Source organism: Lissotriton helveticus, chromosome 4_2 (genome assembly GCF_964261635.1).
Source record: "Lissotriton helveticus chromosome 4_2, aLisHel1.1, whole genome shotgun sequence".
NCBI lineage: Eukaryota > Metazoa > Chordata > Amphibia > Caudata > Salamandridae > Lissotriton > Lissotriton helveticus.
In genome coordinates this window covers 18,505,889-18,531,973 of record NC_136064.1, presented here as the reverse complement: position 1 = coordinate 18,531,973, position 26,085 = coordinate 18,505,889, and the positions used below count along the sequence as shown (strand labels likewise).

The following is a 26,085-nucleotide window of genomic DNA, read 5'->3' as shown; positions in this document are numbered from 1 at the left end:
CCAGGATAACATGTTACAATGTCTGTAATTATGTATTCAGTATGTTAGGGGAATGTTGTTCTATTTTTTTCTATTCCTAAAAATTAACTCTAGAGCAGGCGTGTTCCATCTACACATCCTACACAATTAGGAAAAGCTGCAATTTGATACCTTAATTTTTGTACTTTTAATTCAGCAAGGGTAGCAGTAAATATTATATGTACATTTACCCTGGTTAGCATTAAATCCAGGAATTGTCTAATTACCCCAGAAAGAGCATGTTGTGAGATACCTCTTATTATTGCAACAGAACTGTGATAACTCCCTAATGCATAACACCTGAACATGTGCACGATTAGCTTGGCTGTCTTCAGTCTACATCTGTAGCTTAATAAATCATGAAAGTGGTAGTCTTACTCATTCTGTATATTGCACAAAAAAAACACTGATTAAATCTGGTGACTCTTTATGTAAAAATCCCCCATCCTCTTCCTTTAGTGAACTATAGAGCTCCTAGTGCACTGCTCCTCGCCACCGTCCAATAGTGAAGCTACTGATGTTAAAGTGTTGTTCCATGTTTATGCTTTTAAGATATGTTTTTATCGAAATAAAGCCTTTTTTATACTCGTACTCAGTGAAGCTACTGCGAATGGCCTTTCGGTTGCACTTTTATGAGTTCCTCAAAGGTTTCCTCCTGCTTCCGCTTGATGGTAAATTGTATGTGCAATTATTCTATTTTGTGTCTGTTTGTAGTATGCAGATCTTTAGTACACTGGAATACTGAATTGGAAATAATTTCAGGAATTCAGGAAATCACAAAATAGATTTGCTATTATGAGATTTATGAAAATGCATCAAATGTTTTGGGATTCATTTTCTTATCTACTTTATTACATCACTGACCCACAAAATGCAAATTGGTTGGCGACCAGTTATAGACGCTCTTATTTTTGCACATCCAGACCTAAATTGAGGCCCTAAATCCTGCTGAGTCTTTCCACCGTACTTTGTGACTGAGCCAGCGTAAGCATAACCCAAAATACAAGTAACCATATTCTTACGACACTGCTGCCGCCCAATAACACAATGTACCAGTCCAACCAAACAGTATGTAATATACACTCTATTCTGCCTGCCCTCCATTCCCTTTAGTAGGCACATAATTGAATCATCTACCTCAGTAACTACAACAGCTGACTTGCCTTTCGACTGCAATGTGCATGCACTCAAGCCACTAGCTGGAAAACCCGCATTCCATGTTCTAATCATGGACACCTCCTTCTGCACTCTTTCCTTGCTAGTTTTAAGGAGAACTGCAGGAACTGATGGAGCCTGCGTCCTGAGCGAGACGTGGTAGGGCTCTCTTATTATTATTATTATTATTATTATTATTATTATGCGTTCTAATATAGCGATCGATTACCCGTAGGCATCTCGGCGCTTGCCTTGGGAACCCGTCCTGGCTTTTTCCCTGTGAGATACCCGTACTGGGCATCCCCAAGGTGAAAGCCAGGCATCCCGCCGCGGGGGGCCGTAGTGGAGATTAAGCAGCTATTGCCCAGAGCTGCAGAGTGTGAACCCGTGATTCGAGTAGGCACCGAAACGAGAATTATCGAGTCCGTGGATATTTGGGCTCAAGACCCTGCCGCGTCGGGAATTGGACCCTGGTCCCGGGTCTGACCTCTGCTTCAGGGTCTGCCTCCTCTAACCAGTGAGACACACTTCTCCACTTATTCTTATGGAAACTGGACTAGCATATGACCCTTTTTCTTAAATTGTGCCCCCTCCTTTCTGATGACTCCAATTGTGACTGCCTATAGACTTCCAGAACATAGACTTTGGAGTCAAGGACAAGTTTTCATGTTTATGGTGTCCTTAGGACAAGGAGGCCTAACACCCTGCAGCACAAACCCTTTGGCTGCCAGTTTACAGTACCCCATAACTGATCAGTAAAGGGCATTGTCCACAGTTAATGTAATATTTGTGTCCATGTGTTAATGCTGTTCAATCTTGCATTTATGGTTCATTAATGAATGAATGAATTTGTATTTGTATAGCGCATGGCTACCCTGAGGCCTCCCAGCACTGTGGACAGGGCAGGAAGAGGGACACAGGCATTTAGAGCGATACCTTGAAGAGTTGGGTTATCAAGAGTTTACGGAATGCCAGCAGATTAGGTTCCTTTCCTCAGATTGGAGGGGAGGGTGTTCCAGAGATTGGTGGCGTTGAGGAAAAGGAGCGCCTGCCCCATCTAGCCAATACAAAGGCTTTCTTATTGGGTAAGCACTTTAAGAAAATGTTGTAAGCTTGGACTGCACTACTGACAGTGGTGCCTATGTAAAAATGTGTACATAGGTTTTCAAAGTTTAACCACATCCATGCTCAGGACGGCTCCCGGACGTCATGAGTCACAGTAGACGTGTGCTCATGATGGTCGGGAGCTGTCCGAACGTTGCTGCTCCGCCCACGCATGGTTAATTCCCCGCCTGTGTGGGAGAATTAATCGGTGTGCGGAGTTCGGATGGCTCCTGGCTGCCATGAGCACACGCCCACTGTGATTTATGACGACCGGGAGCCATCCTGGGTACCTGAGCACCACAATAAGCCACCCCCCCCCCCCGCCCCCCCTCGCACCGCGGCGGAATTTGACGCGCGGCGAAGGGATTAACAATATGAGGCTACAAGACTGCTCTCTAATTAGATGCAGATATCTGCAGACTCTTGACAGCAGGATCGACAATCCTTTGCTTTCAAAATGAAATGTTCTCATAAAAATGCAACAAGGAAAAAAAACGTTTTGCGAAACTACTTTGAAAATGTAGGTAACATTTCTTTGAAGCATCATTGAGTAAAATGTGTTGATGCATGCTTGTATTTACAAACAATGTTCATAATGGGAAATAAGTGTAACCAGTTTCATCAAGATAATGGGAAACATGAAAATAAACAAGCATTGGCAAAGCCAGTAGGTCTGATATTGGTAGTCCGCCTTTTGGTTTTGTCAATGCGTGTCTTGTTTTGATATAGTTTATGTAAAACCTTGTGAGAGCTGCCAGGACCTCAGCATTATAACAACCTTTGGCAAAAAGCGATAATAATAGTTGTGGTCTCTAAATGCCCACATTGCCACAGTAGTCCCTAGTACTCAACAAACCTGCCTTGTGTGCTGATATGCTCCTTGTGAAAGAGGTAAAGCCTGCAGATGGATAGATAGATAGAATTTTAATAAAAACAAAAGGTCTTGGTTAAGTCAAGACCTACTTAGGTGCCCAATTCTTTAAGAAGGTCACAAATTTGCACCCATGGTATATATCCTTGCATTAGTGCAATTTAAGGCCTTCATGAATTCACAAGAATATACAGAAGTAGGTCAGGAAATTGTACTCCTAGAAAATATTTCTGAACTGCTTTTTAGCACAAGTAAATATGCAGGTGTTGCAGGACAAGGTGCTATGTGGGGCAAATGCAGTGAATCGATTAAAATGTGGGCATGCGTGGTAGAATTTGTGCATTAACAAATGGGTTGTTGAGTGCATGGATAAATGGCTAGATTATTGGGCGAGTGCATGAATGGATGCAAGGGGCTGCAAAGATGAAGTCCGATCGATTTCAAAACTGTTCATGGATCCAATGAGAACAGCCACTATATGTACAGAAAAGGTGACAAAAGATCACACAAAACCAAAAGCTGATTTCAGATTGCTTGTAGCGTTGTAGCCCAGGGGTGTGAAATTAAAAAAAATTAGGAGCATAGGAGGGGACCTCTTGAAATTGATTCACTTTTTTGCCCAAAAACGTGCACGCTTTGCATTGCTTTCAATTGCAACCCGTGCACATTTGGCGTTTCTCTGCACATTTGGCGTTTCCCTTGTGGGAGCGAGCTTTGGCGACATCTGTTTGCAATTATCTTGCAAACAGATCGTGCCCCTGCTCGCTCCTGCAAGGGAAACGCAGTGTGGGTCTGTTTTTTTTTGCTCGTCAGTTTCTGCAGGCACACTAGCCCCACTTCAAATAAACTTTAGTTTACCTAACGCCACACTTTACCACAAATGTAATCACGGCTTCAGGTGCTCTATTTCTTACAATTGGACTGGATAAAGTGGCCGGCAAGCCTATAAAGTATCTCACATTTTTATATGTGCATAACACATACACACATTTGTCACACTGTTAAAGCACTCAAAGTGACAACACAGAACTGAAAACTTTAGAAAGTAAATGAGCAGCTCAACCCCGCCCCCGTATACATTGTGAGCAAATTAAACGACCAGTAACATAACTAATGACTTTGAAAATAACCTCACTCTTTTCTCCATATCCCCACTAACGAGAGTCCAAAACCCACAAATCTGCTCTGCTCAATTACATCACGCCTAAAGCTACCCTATAAGAGGAGTAACATTTGAATTTAAGCAAGTATGTGCTGGTGATATCAGGTGTTGCATTCAATTACTGATAGAAAAATTGTGATTTCGAGAAAAACAAAAAAAAAAGGAATTGACATTCGAATTCCCAAAGATGCTGCAGTGAGTTGAGTAGTTTGTGAGGTTCGAACGAAATAATGTTTTAGCGAGTGTGCAAAGGGTAAGTCGAATCTGTGCAAACCGGAACTGCCAAAAAAGTACAATTGTGGTTTTCTAATTGGCGGTACTCTCGAAGTAACGTGAGCATTCGTTTTGTTGTTTCACTCCTTAACCTGCCACCGTAGTCTGAAAATATGCCCCATGGGGGTCAACTGATAATTATCACAAATATGAAAAATCACACGTTGAGGTAAAGTTCATTAAAAAAAAGGTGATAAATACACTTCACAAATGAAGGGAGGATGACCCGAGAGTCACCCTGTCCCTCCGCTGCCGCCCGTTCCCCAATACCCACCCAGGTGAACGTCCCTCTGGACACCTATGCTCCAGAGGGTGTAAAGAAACTAGACTTAACAGACAGAAATCGAAGCTGAAATATATAGTTGAAACTTTATTACCCCCTTCCGGTGAAAATGCGTGTTTTTCGGTATCATGGGCAAAAAGTACGAGGTGGGTATCCACCCCGGACATAAATTAACCCACCTCCCGGCCGTGTAGACTGGGGCATCAATCACTCAGGTCAACACTTGGTAAACAGGCCATCTGCAGGCAGGACAGGACAGGGCAGGGCAGGGCAGGGGTGGGGTGGGAGTCCAGGCACGGCCCTAAACAAGCAGCCTGGGAGTCTGTAAAAGCATCACGTGGTCCAGGGAGGAGGAACGCAGTTACTGCAGGGGGCACAACGAGAATAACCTCTGCAGGCTGCAGCAAAAGCAGGCGTCCGTGACACTCACAAGAGACAGCCACAGGCAAATGAAGAGGAAGTGTGTGTGGCCTAGCGGACAAGTCAAGCTGTTGACTGGCAGCCACAAAAGAAACCCAGTCCTGCTTTCATCTTCCTCATTTGTAACTATCTGTGTGATTCTGTGCAAAACAGACTAGCTTCCTGGACTGACAAAAATTAGAAGCATTTACAGACCAGCATAAATTAAGAGATGTATAAAGACTGAGCTGTTTAGTTTAGATTGATAATGGGTGTTTGCATGCAAGTTCAAACAAAAAAGTGAAATTGGCATATATTCAAGCCACAGATGCCCCAGTCCAAAACCCAGAGGACAGCCCGTGCAACGCCAAAGTTGCAATTTAGCTCCATGTGATGTGTAATTTTCTAATACATTTTGGGAGTGCCTGGGGAGTTACATACATTTGCCCTAGAAAAGATGACGTCTGGAGGAGCACTTTACTCCCTGCCATCATAGAAACTACTGGAACAGTACAAGGCAGGATGTATCCACAGCCACACAGCCATCCGAGTAGTATTCTGCGCAAAAAAGAACACCAGCGTTGGCCTTCTAGGGCAGGAAGGATCATGTGTGATTCCCCAAACCAAAACCTCACTAGGGTAAGGATCATCTTCCAAACAGGTGTGAACTTTCAGCAGGGCTAATGAATGTACAGCCAATTGCATCAGAGATAATACAAAGTCCATGAAGTTGAGGGAGTGGAAAGTGTAAGCAGCCACAAAGGGACAACAACCACACCATCACCAGCCGTCAGGCTACAAGGGTCTGTAAAGGTCAGGGCAAGCCTTCGATGTTCCACTCCACATCTCCTTATTTATTGCAAAGTAACGACATAATTACACAACATCATTACTCTCTACTAAATGCAATGTACCCCCCACATAATACCACTCAAAACCACATAATTACATGCCACATAATTACATAACACATAATTACATTATACTAAATCCAACACACACCCCACATAAAACCACTCAGTGCCTCATGATTACCTATCACATACAAACTCTCTCCTCAATACAGCATCAATACAATCCACATAATATCATTCAGTGCCACGTATTAACACGCCACATAATTACACTCCTCAATACAATGCAATATAAATACACTCCACACAACAACACTCAAAATCACATAATTGCACTCTACGAAATGCAACATACACCCCACATAATACCACTCAATACCATAATAATATAAATACACTACACATAACACTCAAAACCACATAATTAAACCACAAAATTACACTCACCTAAATGCAGCATACACTCTACACTTACTAACACATAATGACATGCAACATAATTACACTCTACTCAAAGCAACATAAATACACTATGCATAAAACAAATCGGTGCCACATAATTACACTCTCCTCAATACAACACAAAATCACTCCGCATAATACAACTCAGTGCCAAATAATGTTATGCTCCATAATTATACTGCACTCAATGCAACATACACTCCAAATAACACTCACTGCCACAAAATTACATTCCACATAATTCCACTCTACTAAATGCAACAATAATACAATCCACATAATATCACTCAGTGCCAGGTAATAACACACCACAATTTTATAACTACCCCCAATGCAATATACATACACTAAACAGAACTACACTCAGTACCACATAATTACACACCACATAATTACACTATACTCTATGCAACATCAGTACACTCCACATAATACCACTGAGTACCACATATAACACTTTTTATTAGAACTTTTCGACGTAAAACACATCGGCCACAATTCTCTACAACATAGCCAAAACTTAAACACATTAGGTCCCAAAAGCGAGACCTATCGGCTATGCCAATGCTTGTTCTATTAATGTTGAAGGACTTTTGTAACTGTGCACGTGACACTTTTCTGTAATACCTGCCATCGCTTAAAGACTACGATCCGATCAATCAATCAATCAAGCATTTGTTAAGCGCAACCACTCACCCGTAAGGGTCTCAAGGCGCTGGGGGTGTAATTCACAAAGGTAACTTACAATTTTAAGTAAGTTTACACTTCTGAATTTGTTTTCTACTTTTCTTCGTTTTTCACACACTGCACTTTTGTAGTAACTTACCCTTGTAGTTAGTTACACTTTGTAGTAAGTCCAGCACCACATATGGCCGAGCACTGGTACTGCAATACCCTCCAATGGACAATAATGGAAGGGGGAGGGGCTTAACTAAAAAGTGAAAGTTACTACGAAGTGAGATTTTTGACTACGGACAAGTAGTGAACTCACTCAAAAGTGTAAGTTACTACAAAAGTGCAGTTTGTGAACAGGATTCTTTAGAGAGTTTTGTAGTACTATAGAAGTGTTACAAAACACACTACAAAATGCAGTTTGTGAATCGTGCCCTACAAGCCAGACTACAGAAGGGTGCCTTTTGGATTATTTTATGGTGCTATAGTCCCGCTGTACCTGAGTCATGTTCTAATGCCACGCTCGAGGGTGTTTTTAAATGACATCACTGTGATAGTCAATACCACCTACACTTCACTAAACTAAGTTTTTAGGTCTCCTGGCGTTTAACAGCGCGTCAGCGCTGTGTCCGCCAGGAGATCTTTTGTTACTGACTCTGCTTCCCAGGAGACAGCACCTGCCGCGCGCATTTCGCAAAAGGCGATCGGCGCAGGCCACGCGCGCGCGAACGCGCTCGCCGTGGCTGTCTCCTGGGAAGCGCAAGCATACCCAGGCACACCTCCCCCTGCACGCATGCGCAAACACGCACACATACACGCACGGAGAGACATCCCCCCCCCCCCTGCCGTTGCACACACAGACACACGCACACGCACACATACAGGCACCCCCCCCTTCCCCGCTCACCGGCACTCCGGACGGTTGCAGCCTCCGACCGCGGGGCTCTCCCATCGCGTCACCACTGCTCCTCGGCTCCAGGCACTCCGTGGGCGCGGGCTTCACAAAACGGAAGTCCCGCCCCCACCATAGGTTTCGTTTTTGGGAGTGCGCGCGCAGTAGCGTCCTCCGCCGTGTCAGCTGCTCAGCGTTTTCAGTAAAAGGTGCACTTTTTTGCAATTTATAAACTGCAGATTATATCAATTTTGTTAAATGAAACATTAAAGATTGCAGCCCAGTTTTTAAATTACCACTTTGTAAGCTTTGAAAAGTTCTTATCTGTGTTTATTTCTTAATTAGGATTTTGGCGTGCATGGAACAGAAAACCGAAAAGTAGCTTCAGAGCGATGTTTTTTTGTAGCAAGAAATGCAGTGCATTAGTCTGCTATTTAGTGCGTAGCGTGTTGACTTTGCGGGTGGGTGGAGTGGGAGGTGGAGGGGAGGGATCACAGTTCTGGCGCTTTGAAAAAGGCCATAAATATATAAAGTAAACAAGAAAACAGCCAACAAGTGTTCCGCTCTGCGGTCTGGAAGCTTTGTAGAGCTTTTTCAAGGGTTGAAATGTTTCTGGTGGTTTTATGTCTGTGCCAGTAATAAGTCCAAATTTGGAGAGACGGTTTTGTGTGGCAAGTCTGGTTATTAGCCTCGACAACCGTACATGGGGGATCTCTGGCTTGACAGTGTTAGTTAGTATTCGAAAGACTACTGCAGGAAAAGCTATTAAAACATGTCAATCATGTCTGCTGAATAGAAAGACGGCAGTGTCCTGTGCATTCATTGTGTGTGCGAGTAATACAAGCCACAATGCTACCATGACGGTAAAGTAATCCCCAGTGTCCACCCATGAGAGGTGAGCTGCCGTATGGCTTCGTGTGGCTGCTTGTTGCTTTTACTGTTGTAAGTGTGGTCCATGCTTTTTCAAGTGACCCTACCACCTGCTAGAAGCCACCTGTCAGATCTTGGAGCATGCCTGTATCTGACCCTCTTCTACAATAGAAGGCTTTGGCTAACATCACTTCGAGTGAGGCCGTTTTTCAAGGAGGACTTACACATTCAAAGTAGTTTCCTTCAGTGCCAGGGAGTACAATGGAAATATTTTCTTTTTTAGACGAAAAATGTTTTTAGCCTATATATGTATTTGTGTGTGTTTGTGTGTGTGTGTGTGTGCGTGTGTGTGTGTGTGTGTGTGTGTGTATGACAAGGGCCCCTCCAGGTTCTCCAACAATTGTTTTAAAAAAAAAAAAAGTCAAAACAAGCCTAGACAAAGCCAAAAGACTGGCAGCCAACACCAGGTCTGTTTGCTTTGCCGATGCTTGTTTATATTTTCAAAGTCCTTCCTTCAAGGGGCTGTTTGTTTTGCGGTTCAGTGGCCCGGAAGCTGTGAAAACTGCAGAGTGCAATACAGCATGAATCTCTTAACCCGTAATGTGTATGCGAAAGAAGAGTATCTCGCGCTCGTCCGTTGGTTACTTGAGTGATTGGTGACCGGCTGAACTCATTTCCCATTGAGTAGCTGCTCGGAAGCTCCTCGGCCGTTGCTGATGTCATGAGGGACTGTAGTGTCTTGTGCACGGCTTGCAGAAGCGACTGGTGTCCGCTTTGTTCTGCAAACGTACCGAAGGCATTCTAGTAAACTGTTCTCTGCAAGCCAAATTCGTCATGTTCTAATGTCACGTTGATAAATGGCTCTAAAACACGCATTTTTTTTTTTTTGCACCAAAACTCTTCACGGATTTCTCCCTCCAAGCGTGTAAATATGACAATAGTTCCATTTAGTTTTTTGGGACATTTCCCCCTGACACCATAATCAGCAGTACGTTTAGCTAAAATTGGTAAAGTCTAAATGCATTCATTATTTGTCGCAATAAAAATTGGTCATTACCGTTTAGTTTACTTCTGCATCAGACTGCCTAAGCTATTAATTGCTGCTCATGTTATCAATAGAAATGGGCAGTGGGTCGGCCTCATCAACCCATGGGGCTCTTTTGCGTAAGCCCCCTTCAGCCATTGCGCCAGGAAAGTGTCTGACAAATGTACATAAGCTATTGCCATTATAAATTACAATAACTTTTATTTAAGTATTAATTATTAAAAAAAAATAAAAACCATTGTTATTTGTAATATCAATACATGTAAGTCACGTAAATACAACACATATTGCATTACAAATGCTATAGGTGTCACATTTGCGAAAGTGAGAACTATTGGCATGGTAAATGACAAAGCTATTAATTTCGCTATTTTCAAAAACAAAACTTAAATAAAAAATTTGCCATTTACAATACCAATAGCTCAAACTTTCCTAATAGGAGACCTATTGCATTCCGCCGTGTCTGTCTCCTGGGAAGCGCCAACATTTACAGGCACACCTCTCCCTGCACGCATGCGCACACAGAGACACACACGAGCACACCTACACACACGCACTCACACACACATACAGAGACCCCTCGCCGTCGCATACATACATACAAGCGCACCCCCCCAAACCCCACTTACCGCCAATTCTACACTTCTGCAGCCTCCGCGGGGCTCCCCCTCGGCCATGGGAGCCCCGTGTCACCAGCACTGCTTCCTCTCCATGGGTGCGTGCGCGGGCTTCCGAGGACGGAAGTCCCGCCCCACGTAAGTCACGCCCCATGCAAGGTTTCTGTTTCGCGCTATAGCCTGATCCGACCCAGGGGAGGGCTCAAGCAGCGTGGAGAAGTATGTCGTCGTGACACAGCAAGGCAGGATTCACCTGCCGTGCCTCCAGAAGGGGGGTGGGGGGGCATATGGCAGCGGGCAGGGCCAGCTAGATCTGCCAGTGGCAGCTTCTCCTGGTGAATTGCATTGGAAATCTGCCTTTATTGTAAATGCCACTGACTGGCACAGGATTCGCAATCCAAAGACGTGGAAATACATTCAGAATATTGTTTAATTGAAATCCGCTCCGTGTGTTATGTTTTTTGGAGCACGTCTCCTTCTGAGGTTATCAGAATTTTGTCAGTGGAAATTCTAGCAACAGTTTTCTTTTAATCAGTAGGCCACAGATAAAGGCAGACCGTCTGTCCATTTGACCTGACATCTGTAACCCTAGGTGACATTGATCCGGTGCTGCCCTGTGAAATTTCGAGTTTTGGTCGGATGATGTTGCTTGATATTTGTGGAGGTTCCTGCGGCGACGTTGTGCAGCTTCTGTGAATCTAGGTCAAATTGGATAAGTGCTGCCAGGTTGTAGATGTGCATGCAGGCCGGGTGCTCCTATGTAGTACTTCTGGATGTTAGCTGGGTGCTCCCAAGTGTTAGTTGTTGATAAATCCAAGTGCTAGTTGTGTACATTGCGGGTACTTCCATGTAGTAGCTGTGACTTAGTGCGGTGATGCTATGTGATAGTTATGTATATTGGCAGGGTAGGCCATGTTGTGAATGTTGGTCCGTTGCTACCATGTGATTGCTGTGGATATTGACAACTGCTGTGGCATTCATAGTTGTGGCTATTGGCCTAGTGGTTACGTATGCTAGTTGGGGTTGTTTGAGTGGTAATTCTATGTAGTTTGAATGTTGGTCTGTTGCTACCATGTGACTGCTGTGGATATTGACAGCTGCTGTGCATCCGTAGTTGTGGATATATTGGCCAGGTGATTACATGTGGTAGCTGTGGTTGTTTAAGGGGAGATGCCATGCAGTTCTGATTGTTGGTCTGATGTTACCATGTTGTTGTGAATGTTGTCAAGTGCTTTCATGTGAGTGTTTGCGGAACAATGCCATGTGATAGTTGTTGAAGTTAGCAGGGAGATTTCATGTTGCTGTGGATGTTGGGCGGGTGCTACATTTGAGTTTTTTTGTGTATATTGATTGGTGCTGCCACATCGTATTTGTGGAAATTGACTTTGTTACTTTGTGAATACCAGGACAATGGGGAAGAGTGCCTGTATTTCTGGATGCTGGTTGTGTACTACCATATGAGTGTGAATGTTGGCAGGATCTTCCATGTATTATTTGTGGATGTTAGCGGGATGGTGTCAAAAGGTAGCTGTGGATGTTGGATCAGTACATCCAAGTGGTACATTTTTATGTTTGATGGGTAATCTCATGTAGTAGTTGTGGATGTTGGCTGGAACACCATGAGTAGTAATTTTGATATTTGTTAGGTGACCGCTTTGTTTTTTTAAATATAGATATTGGTCATAAATCCAAGCATGCCTGTCCTTTTAAGGCCTCATTATTTTTTTTACCTGTGAGAGGTAAAGGGGAGCCCCCAGAGCCGCTCACATTCCCCAGCGCGGCTCGCTGTCAGGAGCGGGGACGGTGGGGCAGGAAAATGCACCCAAGCAAAACTCTATTGCTCGGTGCAGAGCTGTTCTCAGGCTCACTGGTAAGTGGGGATCATTCCCATGGCCTTTGGCAAAATGGCAGGCGGGATCGTCTCAACGCGAGTTTAAGCTATTGGCATTGGAAATGACAATGCCTTTCATTTATGTTTTAAAAACCAAAACATAAATAAAAGGCCTTGTCATTTGCAAATCATCTTTATACAACAATTCAGAGTTTGATAAAAAATTAATGTAACACATTGTAATATACAATGCCAATAGCTTCAACTTTAAAGCTGGGAGACCTATTGCATTGTAAATGCTTGTTAATAATGTGTTAGATACACGTGTCCTGAGAATGTGTAAGCGATGTGCTTTTAGCCATTCTGTGCTAGGTGGTTTATGTAAATTAAACTCCAAATACAGTTTTTGCAGTTGTGCAAATCGATTTTTAGATGCCAGTAAAGGAGGGAGTTTGTTGTGCAAAGAAACACATTTCTTGTGCATTTTGGATTGTGTGAATTCGTTTGAGAACGAAGAGTGTACACAAAGAGAGAATGGAGTCAGATGGCACGGGAGACTGCGTGGTGCCCTCCCTATGCCGCCGCTTGTGCCAGCCGCAGTCTGCAAGGGCCGAGATTTACTTTTATTCATGCTGTAACCCACCACGGCTCACGATTTTGTATTGTCTCTTGTCGCACAGTCCTTTCACAACACACTGGGCGGGGCACATGTGTTGGTTTCTCAATCACCTTCCAACCCTGTTCTCCTTTTGGCAGGTGCCGGTCCGGAGCCGAGCAGGGCACCCGAGCTGCTCCAGTGGGGGCGGACAATGACGAGTGGACCCGGTAAGTTTCCATGGCAGGTGGCCACTTCCGGGTATTTGTGGCGGGTGGTGAATGGTGGGCTTTAAAGTGTCCAATCCGAGGAAGCTTTGCTCAGACTTCCATGGCAGAGCAGATCCGATTGGCTGTTAGCAGAGGAGCTATATTCGCCAAATTACTGGTAGAACTCCAGGTATGAGCAGAGATGCCCTGTCCTATGAGCCTGATGTCCAGTGTCCAAGACCCCTGAACGGCCACATTCCCGCAGTCTCATGACTCGCAGTCTCATGACAATGTGTGTATATATATATGTATATTGGGATAACTCTAATCACTAGTATATGCAGTAGACCTTTGTACCATCTACCGTTCCTATGTGACTCTTAGAGTATATCCACTCGTATCCCTTCCCTATGTAGATAGAGTTAACTCTAATCACTAGTATATGCAGTAGACCGTTGTGCTCTCTTCCATTTCTATGTGACTCTTAGAGTTTCTCCTTAAGTATCCCATCCCTATGTATATAGAGATAACTCTAATCACTAGTATATGCAGTAGACCTTTGTACTCTCTACCATTCCTATGTGACTCTTAGAGTATATCCATTCGTATCCCTACCCTATGTATATAGAGATAACTCTAATCACTAGTATATGCAGTAGGCCTTTATACTATCTACCATTCCTATGTGACTCTTAGAGTATATCCACTTGTATCTCCTCCTTGTGTGACTTTACATCTTGTACATTTGCAATTTTTTCCGTGTGTATCCTTTTTGTAACGCATGTAATCCTAAATCCTTATGTTTTTCAACTGGTGCTTATGTAAAGCGCTCTGACACCTTCGGGTAAAGTTCGCGCTATAGCAAATTGCATAAATAAATAAATGACCCACAGATACATCTATAATTTATTATTTTTATATTGATCCAATCAAAAAGTTTAGCCCTTCCCTGAACCACTCTGGGGGACAAACCCTAAACACAAAAAAGGGACTAATTGTCTTGCACAATGTGCAGTGATGTTTCATCACATGAAGAGTGGTCACAACCCTATGTCTCATTTCCCTTGAATAGGAATGGATTACATTTCCAGTCAAATGTGAAATATATATTATTGCATGCCTTTAAAGATATAATATTATAAATCCAAAAACTGAGGCTCCATGACCAGAGCGGATTCTTTCCAGAACATAGCACAGGGACCGGTATAAGAAGACAGACACAGATAATGGACCGCCCACCCGATACCCATTCAAATAAAAGCATTGTTAGCAATTGGCATTCAGGGTCTTATACTGAGACTATCTCTTCCTGCTAGTATTGTATGCAGTGGGTGTGAGGTTGAGGTTTCGACTATGGACTGAATTGTTTTATACTAATCCCATTGCGTGAGTCCAGACCAGGCAAGTAATATCGAAATCTTTACAAAATGGTTTAGGCCCTTGACCCGGGTGTCCCCTGTCCCAGATATCGTTTGGAATAGCCTTTGAGGCTCTGGCATGCATGATCAGACAGGGGAGGTCTTACAGAGACCTTACCATTACAGGCGCTACACATCATACATCATTATTCGCTGATAACATGCTATGATACAGACAAAATGGGCAGGCGGCTATTGGGGTGCTATGCGTTCCCTTGAGAGGTTTGAGGAGGTATCAGGATTGAAGGTAAATTGGATTAAATCCATTGCACTCCCGGAACGCCAACCCTCCACTCAGGAAGATCTCCTGGATTGGGCTACCATGTTGATAACATACTCCGCCTCCGCCAAAGTCTCCCAATGCAGCGGTCCTGCTCTACTTAAAGGGCAGATCGAGTGGGATCAGATGGGATCGGCTTGGCTCCATAGATGCTGGTAGCGTTGCATGCATACGTTAATATACGAGGACAGGCATAGAATGTGCTCCCAGGTGATCTCACAGGTTTTGTGTATTGTTGTTTTTTAATGTTTTTAACCTGTTGTTGGTAACATTTTTGCATAGGGAATATTGTAAAAGACTGATATGACATGAACTCTTGACTCCCAGACTGAGCCAGAACTGTGACATGACCCTAAGACGAGTCTGGACTGTTGTCATTAAATGTTTGTGAAGTAAAAGAAACGTGATGCTGCATGTACACACTGTGCCACTGCTGAGTATTGAAAAATTATTAAGATCTGTTCAGAAAAAAAAGAATATTTTACAGGGACCCTGTTGAGATAGACGAGGCACATGTTCTTGTAGATCAAGTGTTTTGTCTGTCATTGCAAACCAGCAGCAGATATTAGAGCAAAGACTGAACCTACGTCATAAAATGACACTTGCATTGATAAAATTGACTCATGCCTGTCATGTAAAAAGTTTAGGATTACTTCCATAACCTGTGCAATGTTCTCTCGTGTTCATTCATGGGCCTTGAAAAATGACAAACCATTGACGTATCAGGTCAAAGGCGTGTCTTTGTGATCTACTTCGAGAAAGCCCTGTTGGTCATGAAGATATCTTTCCAAGCAGGAATTGCCGTGTTTTGTGACTGTGTTCAGATGGGGTCTACGCTATGTAAACAATACATTGGATATTATCGCAACCAGAAATGTGCCAAGAAGCTGTAAAAAAGTAACTTTACTTATGGTAAAGTTGTGTGTATTTTTTCAGCTCCTGAGACTTAGTTCAGCTTTGAAGTGGTACAAAGTGGGCACATTTTGAAAGAAAGGGGAGACCTGCTTATGTTCTACATTAAACAAGCAATGGCTAAGCCAATCGGTCTTGGCAATGCAAGAGCTATTGGCTTTGTCAATGTGTTTCAACATTGCATGGCCAGATGTTAAGTGTTGCCCAGGCAAATGCAGCACCCAAGCGCCTGCAGCGGATGCGCAGTTACTCCTTTGTGTAACCAGGAGCATATATGATCAAGGCATCCCAAATTATACTTACCATTTGATAGAGAGCAAAGCACAATACGAAATGTGTCAATTCCTTTAACGTGTGCTGCCGAAATTACCTAGTAAAATCATGCAACTTTTTTTTATTTACCTGTCTAGAACAGAAGGCACTGTCTACCTTATTGTAATTCTTACTTATTTTTTTATTTATTTATAACGTTTTATATAGCGCGAACAAGATCCCGAAGGATATCAGAGCGCTTTACAATAAATTGGAAGAGAGGCTAACATGAAATAAACATAGTGATTGAGAAAAGGAGAAAAAAAAAACTAAAACCGTAAACAAAGGAACAAATATAAGGTATAATATTGCTTTGGTTGATTTCTTCACACTGGCAGAGAGGCACTCAAACCACTGAGCTATCCGACTGGCTGGCTTTTACTGCTCATTTGCTTTTAACCGTAATTCCGCACCCATAACTAACCATGTGCTTGCTTATTACTCTGCGCTGGATTTGAAACCACAAAACGCTTACTATACAAATGCGCTCCAGCACCTAAGAGCGCATCTGGTGGCATGTGGCGCTTTACAATGACCATCCAGTGAATGGAAAGAAGCCCTTCCCGCAGCCTGTTTTACTAGTAACCGGCGAGCCTGTTAAGACGTGTTACTGTTTTGGTGTAACTATCTCATAAACACTGGTTTTATGTACAAACGTTTAATTTATAGCTCATTCCGACTGCGCCCTTGCACTTTCACTAACCCTTTGAGTTGCCCTGCCACTTACTGGCCATAAGTTGCGTTAGGTTTTATGGCACGGTTAAGTTGTAAACAGTAGACTCCAAGGTCGTCTCGTTGTTAAAAAAAAAAATAAATCAGTAAAAGAAATTGTACATGGAGATTGCAAACACTGTTTGCTGGCACATTGCTGCACTGCTTTAGTTGATGTAGGAAAAACAAACGGTTTTGCAGCCTGTGGCCTCTCGTCCCCGAATTTATTAGATCAACAAATATATGAGCAGACCACAACTAAAATATAAACAAAGAGTACTTGGAAAAAATAGATCTCCACAAACTCTGACTGCCCATCACTTTTCAAAACATATTACAATCGTTCTTTTTTTTTAACTACAAGTAAATGAAATTGTACTAAATTGGAAATTATTTATTGTTATAATTTCAATTATTCTGTTAATACTATTTCTCTTATTTTTACTAAATTAAACACGATACATCGCAAATATATTTTTTAAAAAGCCCTGTTTTTGACATCAGAACACGCTTGTTATTTTATTACAAATAACGAGTTCTGATATGAGCGAGCACTTCCTGGAAGGAAAGACGCCCGCAAAGGGTGTGCAGTCTTCGCTCTGTCCAGGTGCGTTATGTTGTCTACATCTGCACTTTGCAAAATAATACACAGCCTTTAGAAACACTGCAACAATATTCCTAGCCTCAAGGCGGCCATTGACAACGTCAAAATTATAAAGCTCGCTGGGGTATTGGTATGATACAGAATAAAATTAAGTAAGTGTGTGTGTGTGTGTGTGGGTTAGTGTGTTAAATATATAAAATAAAAAACAAGCTTTGGCCACGTGGCAGTAATAGTAACGCCGTGAAAGAGAAAGGCCAGCAGAGCGAGGCGCGTGTGGTAAGGGAGGGCCTTCACATGCACAATAAAAGAAGCCAAATGGCAGCTGTGCACGTCGCGTGCGCGTGATAGTAAGCTGGTCACCGGGAAAGTAGCACTTTTCAAAGCAGCTACTAAATGTCTTAGCCGAAGTAGCACATGCGCTGGATCAGGCCGAGACCTAAAAAAAATCACCTTGGAGTTCTGTGCCGGTTTAATGCATTCAATTGGCAGCTTTGGGCCTTTTAGGGCTGATACCGCTCTAGGCCGTCCTGAAAACCCTTTCCTTTAAATGCAAAGATCTATTTGACTTATACCAGAGAATCTTGTTAGATGCATGGTAGTTTTTTTTTAAGACTGTTAGGTTTCACTTTTTAATCGAGGAGTATTTATTGTTTCAAGTTACATCCATGCAAACTCTGGGATGTCGATATTTATTTGAAATTCGCATTTTCGGTGCACAAAATAGGTGTGGGTGTGTGCGAGCGTGTGTATCTGTGCATAAAAGTGCAAACTCTGTTTTATGCATGTCCTATGAGGAATATCCATGTATACGTATTACAGTAATCTTTTAAATGTGTTAGTCATCAGCTCCAGTATGTCGCTCTGTACATCTTTGTATAAATCAATATCTTATGCATTGGGCCCCAGTTACACTCTCTTTGGCACTGGAATGCGCTTCAGTTTTCTGCAGCCGATAGAGAGCACTTGAGGCTGAGCGCAAGGTCTTTTGCGGCGATAGAAGCCTGCGGTGACATGAATTCCTTCTGCAAGCCACTCTCCGCTCAATATGCCCGCAGACCAAAAGAACCTGAAGAAAAATCTTTTTAAAATTTTTAAAGTCTTTTTATTAAACATATAATAAAGCATCACAGCAAAAATCACATCTGAGCAGCCATGTATATATATTATGTCAATACAGCGGAGCATTACATTTATTCCTCCCTTGACCTCATATCTCATTTCAGATGTAACTATCCAACCCCTCATAGTCGGGCATTCTTGGGTACCCCTCCCCTAACATGGAAGATTGGGTGACACATATGTTTCCCCTGTAAGTATTCCATTTTCCAGAGATCTGCTCCCATATCTTGGGGAACAACAACAATGTAAAGCCTACGGAACACTATTTTGTTTTTAAGTTTGAAAAGGCTGGATACCATTAATTATCCAGTCTTGAGACAGTCCTTCTCCACACAATTTAATTGAGAAATTTTCACTTTAGAGTATCTCCAAAGAATAGCCAAACGCATAAAGCAATAAATAACCAATGTATAGTTCAACTTTTTCTTTTAATCAAACCACATTTGACCTCAATTACTGGTCTCTTGCTTTAAACAAAAAACTGTACACGATTTACATATATATATATACAAAAAACACACATATACTTTTAACTTACATACATATATACATTTTTTTGAGAACCAAACTCACGGTTCTAATGCCCCACTTATTTGAACAAGGATGTCAATGTATAATTTTTTACATGACATACCTACTCTTAAGATCACCAAAACAAGCCCAAAAGCAATGAAAGAAGGAGTGTATGAGGTTCTACCACTTTTGACATCTCTAGAAATAGCACTCTCTTGAATAATTATTTCTTAACAGTGTTCAAACAAATTTCTTGTTTTGGAGTTCTCCAATTAACTGTGTCGACGCGTTTCAGCCTCTGTTTATTCCAGGCCTCATCAGGACTACGAGGGCAGATATACTAGAACTCTAAAGCAAACAAACAAACTCAATTTATATTCATATTAAATTCACTGGGATAACATGTCACTCCCCATGCAAAGAAAAAAATGTTGTGACTCTATATACAATGTGACTTTATTTACACTATTAATTGTCCCTTCCTGAAGTGTATGGCAAGGATTGAAATTCAAATTAAAAAGAGCACCCTATTTCGTGTGCATTAATCAATCAAGACTCAAATCAAAACAGAACGATAGACCCTTCACCGAGGCCAAGTGAGAAACATACACAACACCTATGTACAACCAATTAATAGACCAAAACCAACGAAAATGAGACCTCAATACCCTAAAACATACATACCAAATGTGAATATACTGGAGCCAGAGCTCCACCTTCTTACATAAATATTTTCATTTATCTAGGCTCTGAAGCAAAGAAATATAAAGTAATTCTAAGTATCAGGTCGCTCTAATTCACCCTTCTCTGTTTATGTTAAATGTCCTGGCTTACCTATCAACTTGAAATCCTTCACTGAGGGTTAACCTCCCCACGGAAAATGAGCCTACAATACAATTAAATAACACAGCGTCAAACGGTCTGTTGCTCAAGAGATAAATAGAAATCTACCAATAAAGAAATAACTTAATGAGCAGACCGACCGTGGGAACTACATATTCTTACCTCAAGGGGCGTTCTATTCAGCATTCAAATCTTCCATGCCGGTAACGAATCCCAATCCGGTAAATAACAAACAGAGCTCTGTCTCAACACTCAGGGCGCCGAACGCGTTTCCTGGTTGTAAACATTAATGATGGACTATTCTTTAAAACAGCCCTAGCTAGCGTATTGCATAGCGCAAGTCTCGCGTGATTGAAGGACTATTCTTTCTAAACAGCCCTAGCTGGCGTAATGCATAGCGCAAGTCTCGCGTGATTACGCTTGATTCCGAGATAACGGACTCTCCAGTAGTTCTAAGTCCCAACCTCGCGGGAGTGCCTTCAGGCAGATAAACAAAAGCGGCAATCTTATCACGAGTCGGAGGAAAATGAAAAGACAGATTCAAAGGATAGAAAATTACATTAAATAAAGTGTGTTCTAAAACATCTACAAATCGAAAAGTAGAAAGCCCAAAATATTGTACCAAACAGGTCCTTATATCCCATGTGATGCCATCACTTCTCACAATCTAATATATACAAAAACAACATAATTACAACATGTTATTTCTATGTAAGAACCATTTGTCATACATTCATGGTATACATGTATTAATGTACACATTCTAAGAATATCAGCCCAGCCTACAGATATCATTATCCCACATCCAAGTTATTGTAATAATGACCAAACTTCATCCCTATCATTTAGACCTGTTCTTGCTGTCTGGTATTTTTCAATAAGTCTGGCTTCTAAACGGTTAAGTTTCTTTTCTGTCTCCCTTCTGTTTGTGTTAATTACTGTACATAATACCGACCATTCAATATCTTCTTCAGTGTGATTGTTTTCCTGAAAATGCAGCACCAATGGAGCCCCAGTGGTGTTGCATCTCACTCTGGATTTATGCTGTAGGATTCTTTTCTTCACTGTTTGTATTGTTTGCCCTATGTAAAATTTGTCACATGGACATTTAATGCAATATATAGTGTCTTTAGTGTTGCAATTGGAAAAGGCTCTTTGGTGATGGGTTTTTTTGTTAATCATTATCACCTTAGAATCCCGCGTAGAATCACATGCCAAACAATTGTGACAACGGAAATGTCCAACAACTGGTGGCAGCTTTAGCAGATTGCGGGTATCTCTCAAGGGTATTATAGTTTGAGAGGTCGATTTCACTAATTGATTCCGAATATTTTTACCTTTTTTAAAAGCAAATAACGGTTTGGGGATACCCAAGTTTTCAATTAGTTTCCAGTTGTTCATAATCAGTTTTTTCACCTTATTAGCTCTTGGGTCATATGTTAGTACACACGTGAGAGGTGTCTTTTTTTCTTCATCGTGTGTTTTCGGTACCAATAGTGTTTCTCGTGGAGTGTACCAAGCCCTTTTTAAAGCTATCTTCACTAGTCTTTTAGGATAACCTCTCCATATCAATTTGTTTTTCAATTTTTCTGCATGGAGGAAATATTCTTCTTTGGAACTACAGTTCCTCCTTATACGGAGGAACTGACCATAGGGAAGGTTTTCTTTCAAAGACCGCGGATGGCTGCTGGTAAAATGTAATAAGGTATTTTTATCTGTAGGTTTGGTATACAAACTCACAGCCAACTGACCCTCATCATGTTGGACATACACATCAAGAAAGTTAATTTTTTCTTTGTCATAGGACACAGTAAAGTTGAATTCCAAAGTTCGTGAATTTAACCAATTGTGAAATTCAGATAGTTCAATTTGATCCCCTTTCCAAATAAGGAAGTTGTCGTCTATATAGCGACACCAAAACTCGACATGATGTTTAAATGGGTTGGTGTCGCTATATATCCACCTCTCCTCGAATTGGGCCATGACTAGGTTAGCTATTTCAGGCGAGAAACAACATCCCATAGCCACTCCTGAGATTTGCAAATATAGATTTTCTTTAAAACTGAAGAAATTATTTTTCAAACATAGTCTGGCCAGACTAATTATGAATTCTGTCGGTACTTGGTGCGGGCGTTCTCTCAAATCCAACACCAACCTCATCACCTCCAGGGCTTCCTCCTGTGGAATATTTGTATAGAGTGATTCGATATCGAAGGTGGCCATAAGTTGTTCATTAGGGTTGAATCTTAAGCCCTCCACCTTCGATATCAGATCCATAGTGTCTCTTACATAAGCAGGGATGTGCCTAACTAAAGGGAGTAGAAATACATCCACATACTTGGCCAATGGCTCCAAAAGTGACCCACATGCTGCCACAATGGGTCTTCCGGGAGGGTTAGTCAAGGATTTATGTACTTTAGGCAATATGTAAATATGAGGGGTTTTATTATTGGATTCGTTATTAAGAAACTCAAATTCATTTTTACATAGCCAACCTCCTTCCATCGCTTCTTGGGTGATTTCTAAGATCTGTTGTCTAAGTCTCAGCGATGGATTAGTGTCCAAAGGTCTATAGTGTAATTGGTTGGATAACTGTTTTAAAACTTCTTGATCGTATTTGGAGGTGTCCCATAACACAATACCACAGCCTTTGTCAGCCGGTCTCACAGTTACTTCTGAAATAGAAGAAAGATTCTTTAATGCTGCCAATTCTAGTTTACTACAGTTGTTGTTATAGTAAGCTTTTTTTGTTCTGCAAATTATCCAGTTCATGCAACACCTGGTTTTCAAAAATTTAAATTTCTGGTGGAAGTAACACACTATCTGGTTAGAATTTGGATTTGTTCTTTAAACCACTAATGTTTTTTTGTTCCATAGTTTCTCGTTCTAGAAAGTAGGCTTTAAGTCTAATTTTTCTGAGGAACCCTAATACCTCTGTCTTGGTATCCACAGGGTTTTGCAATTTAGATGGTACAAACGTGAGTCCCTTTGCCAGAATCGCAAGTTCATCACTCGTAGGGGTATATTTAGACAAATTATAGATGGGGATCAACTCACTTCCTCCTTGATTTATCGTCTGTACGTCTTCCTGCGTGTACTGAAGGTGTCTGTCTCTTGGTTTGGATACTGTTCTGTTGGTTGGTATGTTCCCTGTTGGGGGTACTGTCCCCCTTGTTGGTTGTATCCCCTCCATCTCCACCCCCCTCCCCATGGTCTGAACCTCCCTCTGCCTAAAAAAGGGGGTCTAGATCTAGGAAACTGGGGATGGGGATAGTATCCACTTGATGACCCTTGATCTGAATCAGAGGAGGTGTCCGAAAAGGTAATAAACTCATTACGGGATCTTCCTCTGTATTGTAGGTTTAAAGAACTCGGATTGTTGTTAATATAAAAATCTTCCTTTAAATAAGGGGGACGCTCAGCATTCAGAAATGACCTTCTCAGACACCATGCACCAATTCATGTCTTTCTTCCATTCTGCTAGCGTTGGTGGTAAAGATACCAGCACATCTCCGGGCCACATTCCGTTTAGCGATCATTGTCCCCTAAGTTGCCCAGATCTGTTCCTTACGGCTGAGGTTCGTAGCATCCAATGTATTAAGGAGGCACCATTTAGGTAAAGGTTGTAAGATCACCCGCACACCTGTCGTATGCACTGTATTATAGCCTCCCAATAAGTTCTTATCACTGGGAAGTCCCAACGTATGTGTGTAGAAAGATCCTTCTTGCCCACACCCCCTGCCGCACCCAGAGTCTAGTGCTCTTCCCACTTTCACTAAGGTATTACAGAACAGGTAGGCTCTATGAAATATTCTGAGTTGAACTAGTTTGAGTTTCGAAGATATAGCTGACTCCTATGGCGAAGCCATGGCTTCTAGCCAGTCCTCATCTTTCAGTATTCCCAAGTCAGTATGCCAGCGTTCTGAAAGTCGTTGAAGAGGGTAAGAGGAATTATTAATACATTTTTGGTAAGTTAGATCGCTTTACGGTGTATGCAGTCAGTTAATAGTCTGTTTTCCAAGGGGGTTGCCTCTGGGAGGTCGCTACCTCATGGTATAACAGTAAGTAGGGTGTGTTTAATTTGGAGATAGTGGATTGTTTCTGTGGTTGATAGGCCAGTCATTTTCTCATTGTATGTCTCAGAGTGGGATGACCTCTCCCCTTGCCCATAGGTCTCCCACTTTTGAAATTCCTATATGGTCCCATCTGTCAAAGCCTGAGCACTTAAGTAACAGTCCGAGTGTTTCTGAGTCCCTAAGTGATGTCGCTTGGGTTATTTTGGTGTGCCATCCCAAATTCCTTTGTACCTGCTGTCAGAGTGTGACTGTGTGGTTTGTGGGTGCAGTCAAATAGAGATGTTTGGGGTTGCTATACAATGCTTGGGTGTACCCTCCCTGACTCAAGAGGTATCTGTCCATACGGGATCATCTTGCGGACAGTGCACCCACTGGTTAATAACTGCCAGTTGCGCTGCCCAGTAATAAACCTGTATGTTAGGTAACGCGGTCCCGCCATCTTACCACCCTCTCACCAACTTTTGTGCAGCTATTCGCGGACATTTCCCATCCCAAAGCAGGGTTCTAACTTTATTTTCTATTGCTTTGAAATAAGACTTTTGCACTTGGTATGGCATGTTGTGAAGCACATAGAGAAATCTCGAGAGCGCCATCATTTCAAAGAGACCCACTCGACCTAGCAAGGAGAGCGGTAGCGATCTCCAGTGTTTCATGTCTCTTTGAAGTCGTTGCAAGGGGGCTAGAAGGTTATATGTGTGGAAGAGGTCGGGTTCTGTAGTCCCATATATACCTAGGTCTCGAAGGAGGTTATTGATGCTGTGCTTGCCTCCACTTATAAGAATGTAAAAAATATTTTAATTTAGTTGGGAGTTTTTGGGCTGTTTTGAAGGTCACTGTTCCACTGTGACGGTCTGCGGCTTGTTGTACATGTGTGGTATGACTGGGGCTTGGAACACCTATAAGCAGGCATGGCGCAGAGCTGGAAACAAGCGACCGCTCCTGAGGTGAGCTGTTAAATAATGAAAAAAGACAGGTCCTAAAATGGATATTAAATGGAAGAGGAGCAGATGGCTAGTGGTAGTTGGCTTCTGCTCTGGGGGAGGGCTAAACACAGGAAGAGGCATGACGCAAGCATACCATGCACAAATGGGGAGAAAGAATAGGAGAGCGACGATGGAGCCTGCAAATGGGAAGCCTATGGGCAGGTTTACGCCCACATAGTATACACAACATGTCTCTTTCAAGATAGCGCATGTGCTGTCTAGCCAAGACCTAAAAAGGACATTATCGAGGAATAAAACATATTTTGTACCTGTTTAAGTGATGGTGCTAAATGACAGAGATGATTTCCGTTAGCAGTTTTATTTATTTGCCCTGAACTGCAGCCTTTACACATGCTAACCCATGTAACACCCCTAAAAGTTGTTTTAAGGGAGCAGAGAGTGCAGACCACCAGTGCATGGAGCCCATAGGTACCAGGGCCCAGCTCAGGGCATTCTTAACAAGCCCCCATACATGAATCATTGCTGGGGCCTGGACCCACAGGTCAGCATAACGTGGCTCCTGTGGCTTTTAGCAGCAGTGCTGCCTTGAACGATAGAATCCAAAGCATCCATTTTTCTTCACCTGTTCCTCAGTGCAGAAAGCAGGCATGTGTCACTGTACAAACAACCTGGGGCTTTCTGTGTAAAATAACCTATGGGCCTAGAGATATTTTTAGGTGCTTCCCACTGCTGGTGTTGTCGACCGATTCAATCCCTCTTTCTCTGAAATAGTCCCTTTGTTAGCCATTTTGCAATGTACAGCTCTCCAATGACCCATCTAGATTTGCACAGCGCTATAGAATTGTCATTTATTTCTCCTGAGCCAGGCCTCTCATTTATGCAGACTGGTTGATCCTCAATTGCACCTTGCCTGATATGAATAGGTTGCCCGGTGCTTTTTTCCCCTTTGCATTCTGGTATTTGTGGTGCAGCATTTATAATAAAAAACAAACTCCAGTTACCAGAATCCAATGAAAACAAACAAGCATTTGCAAATTCACT

General features: G+C 42.3%; 1 protein-coding gene across 5 annotated transcripts in view; it reads left to right on the top strand.

Moving 5' to 3' along the window:
• The window catches only part of ST3GAL4 (ST3 beta-galactoside alpha-2,3-sialyltransferase 4), a 520,175-nt gene that overhangs the window by 130,444 nt on the left and 363,646 nt on the right, over nucleotides 1-26,085 (top strand). For all 5 annotated transcript variants that reach the window (XR_013594038.1, XM_078640129.1, XM_078640132.1 and 2 more), the window contains exon 2: nucleotides 13,265-13,333. Coding sequence is in view for 4 of the 5 variants with exons in the window: in XM_078640129.1 (XP_078496255.1) it covers nucleotides 13,318-13,333 (16 nt within the window). In the remaining variant the exon portion in view is untranslated. The remainder of the gene's footprint in view (nucleotides 1-13,264; nucleotides 13,334-26,085) is intronic.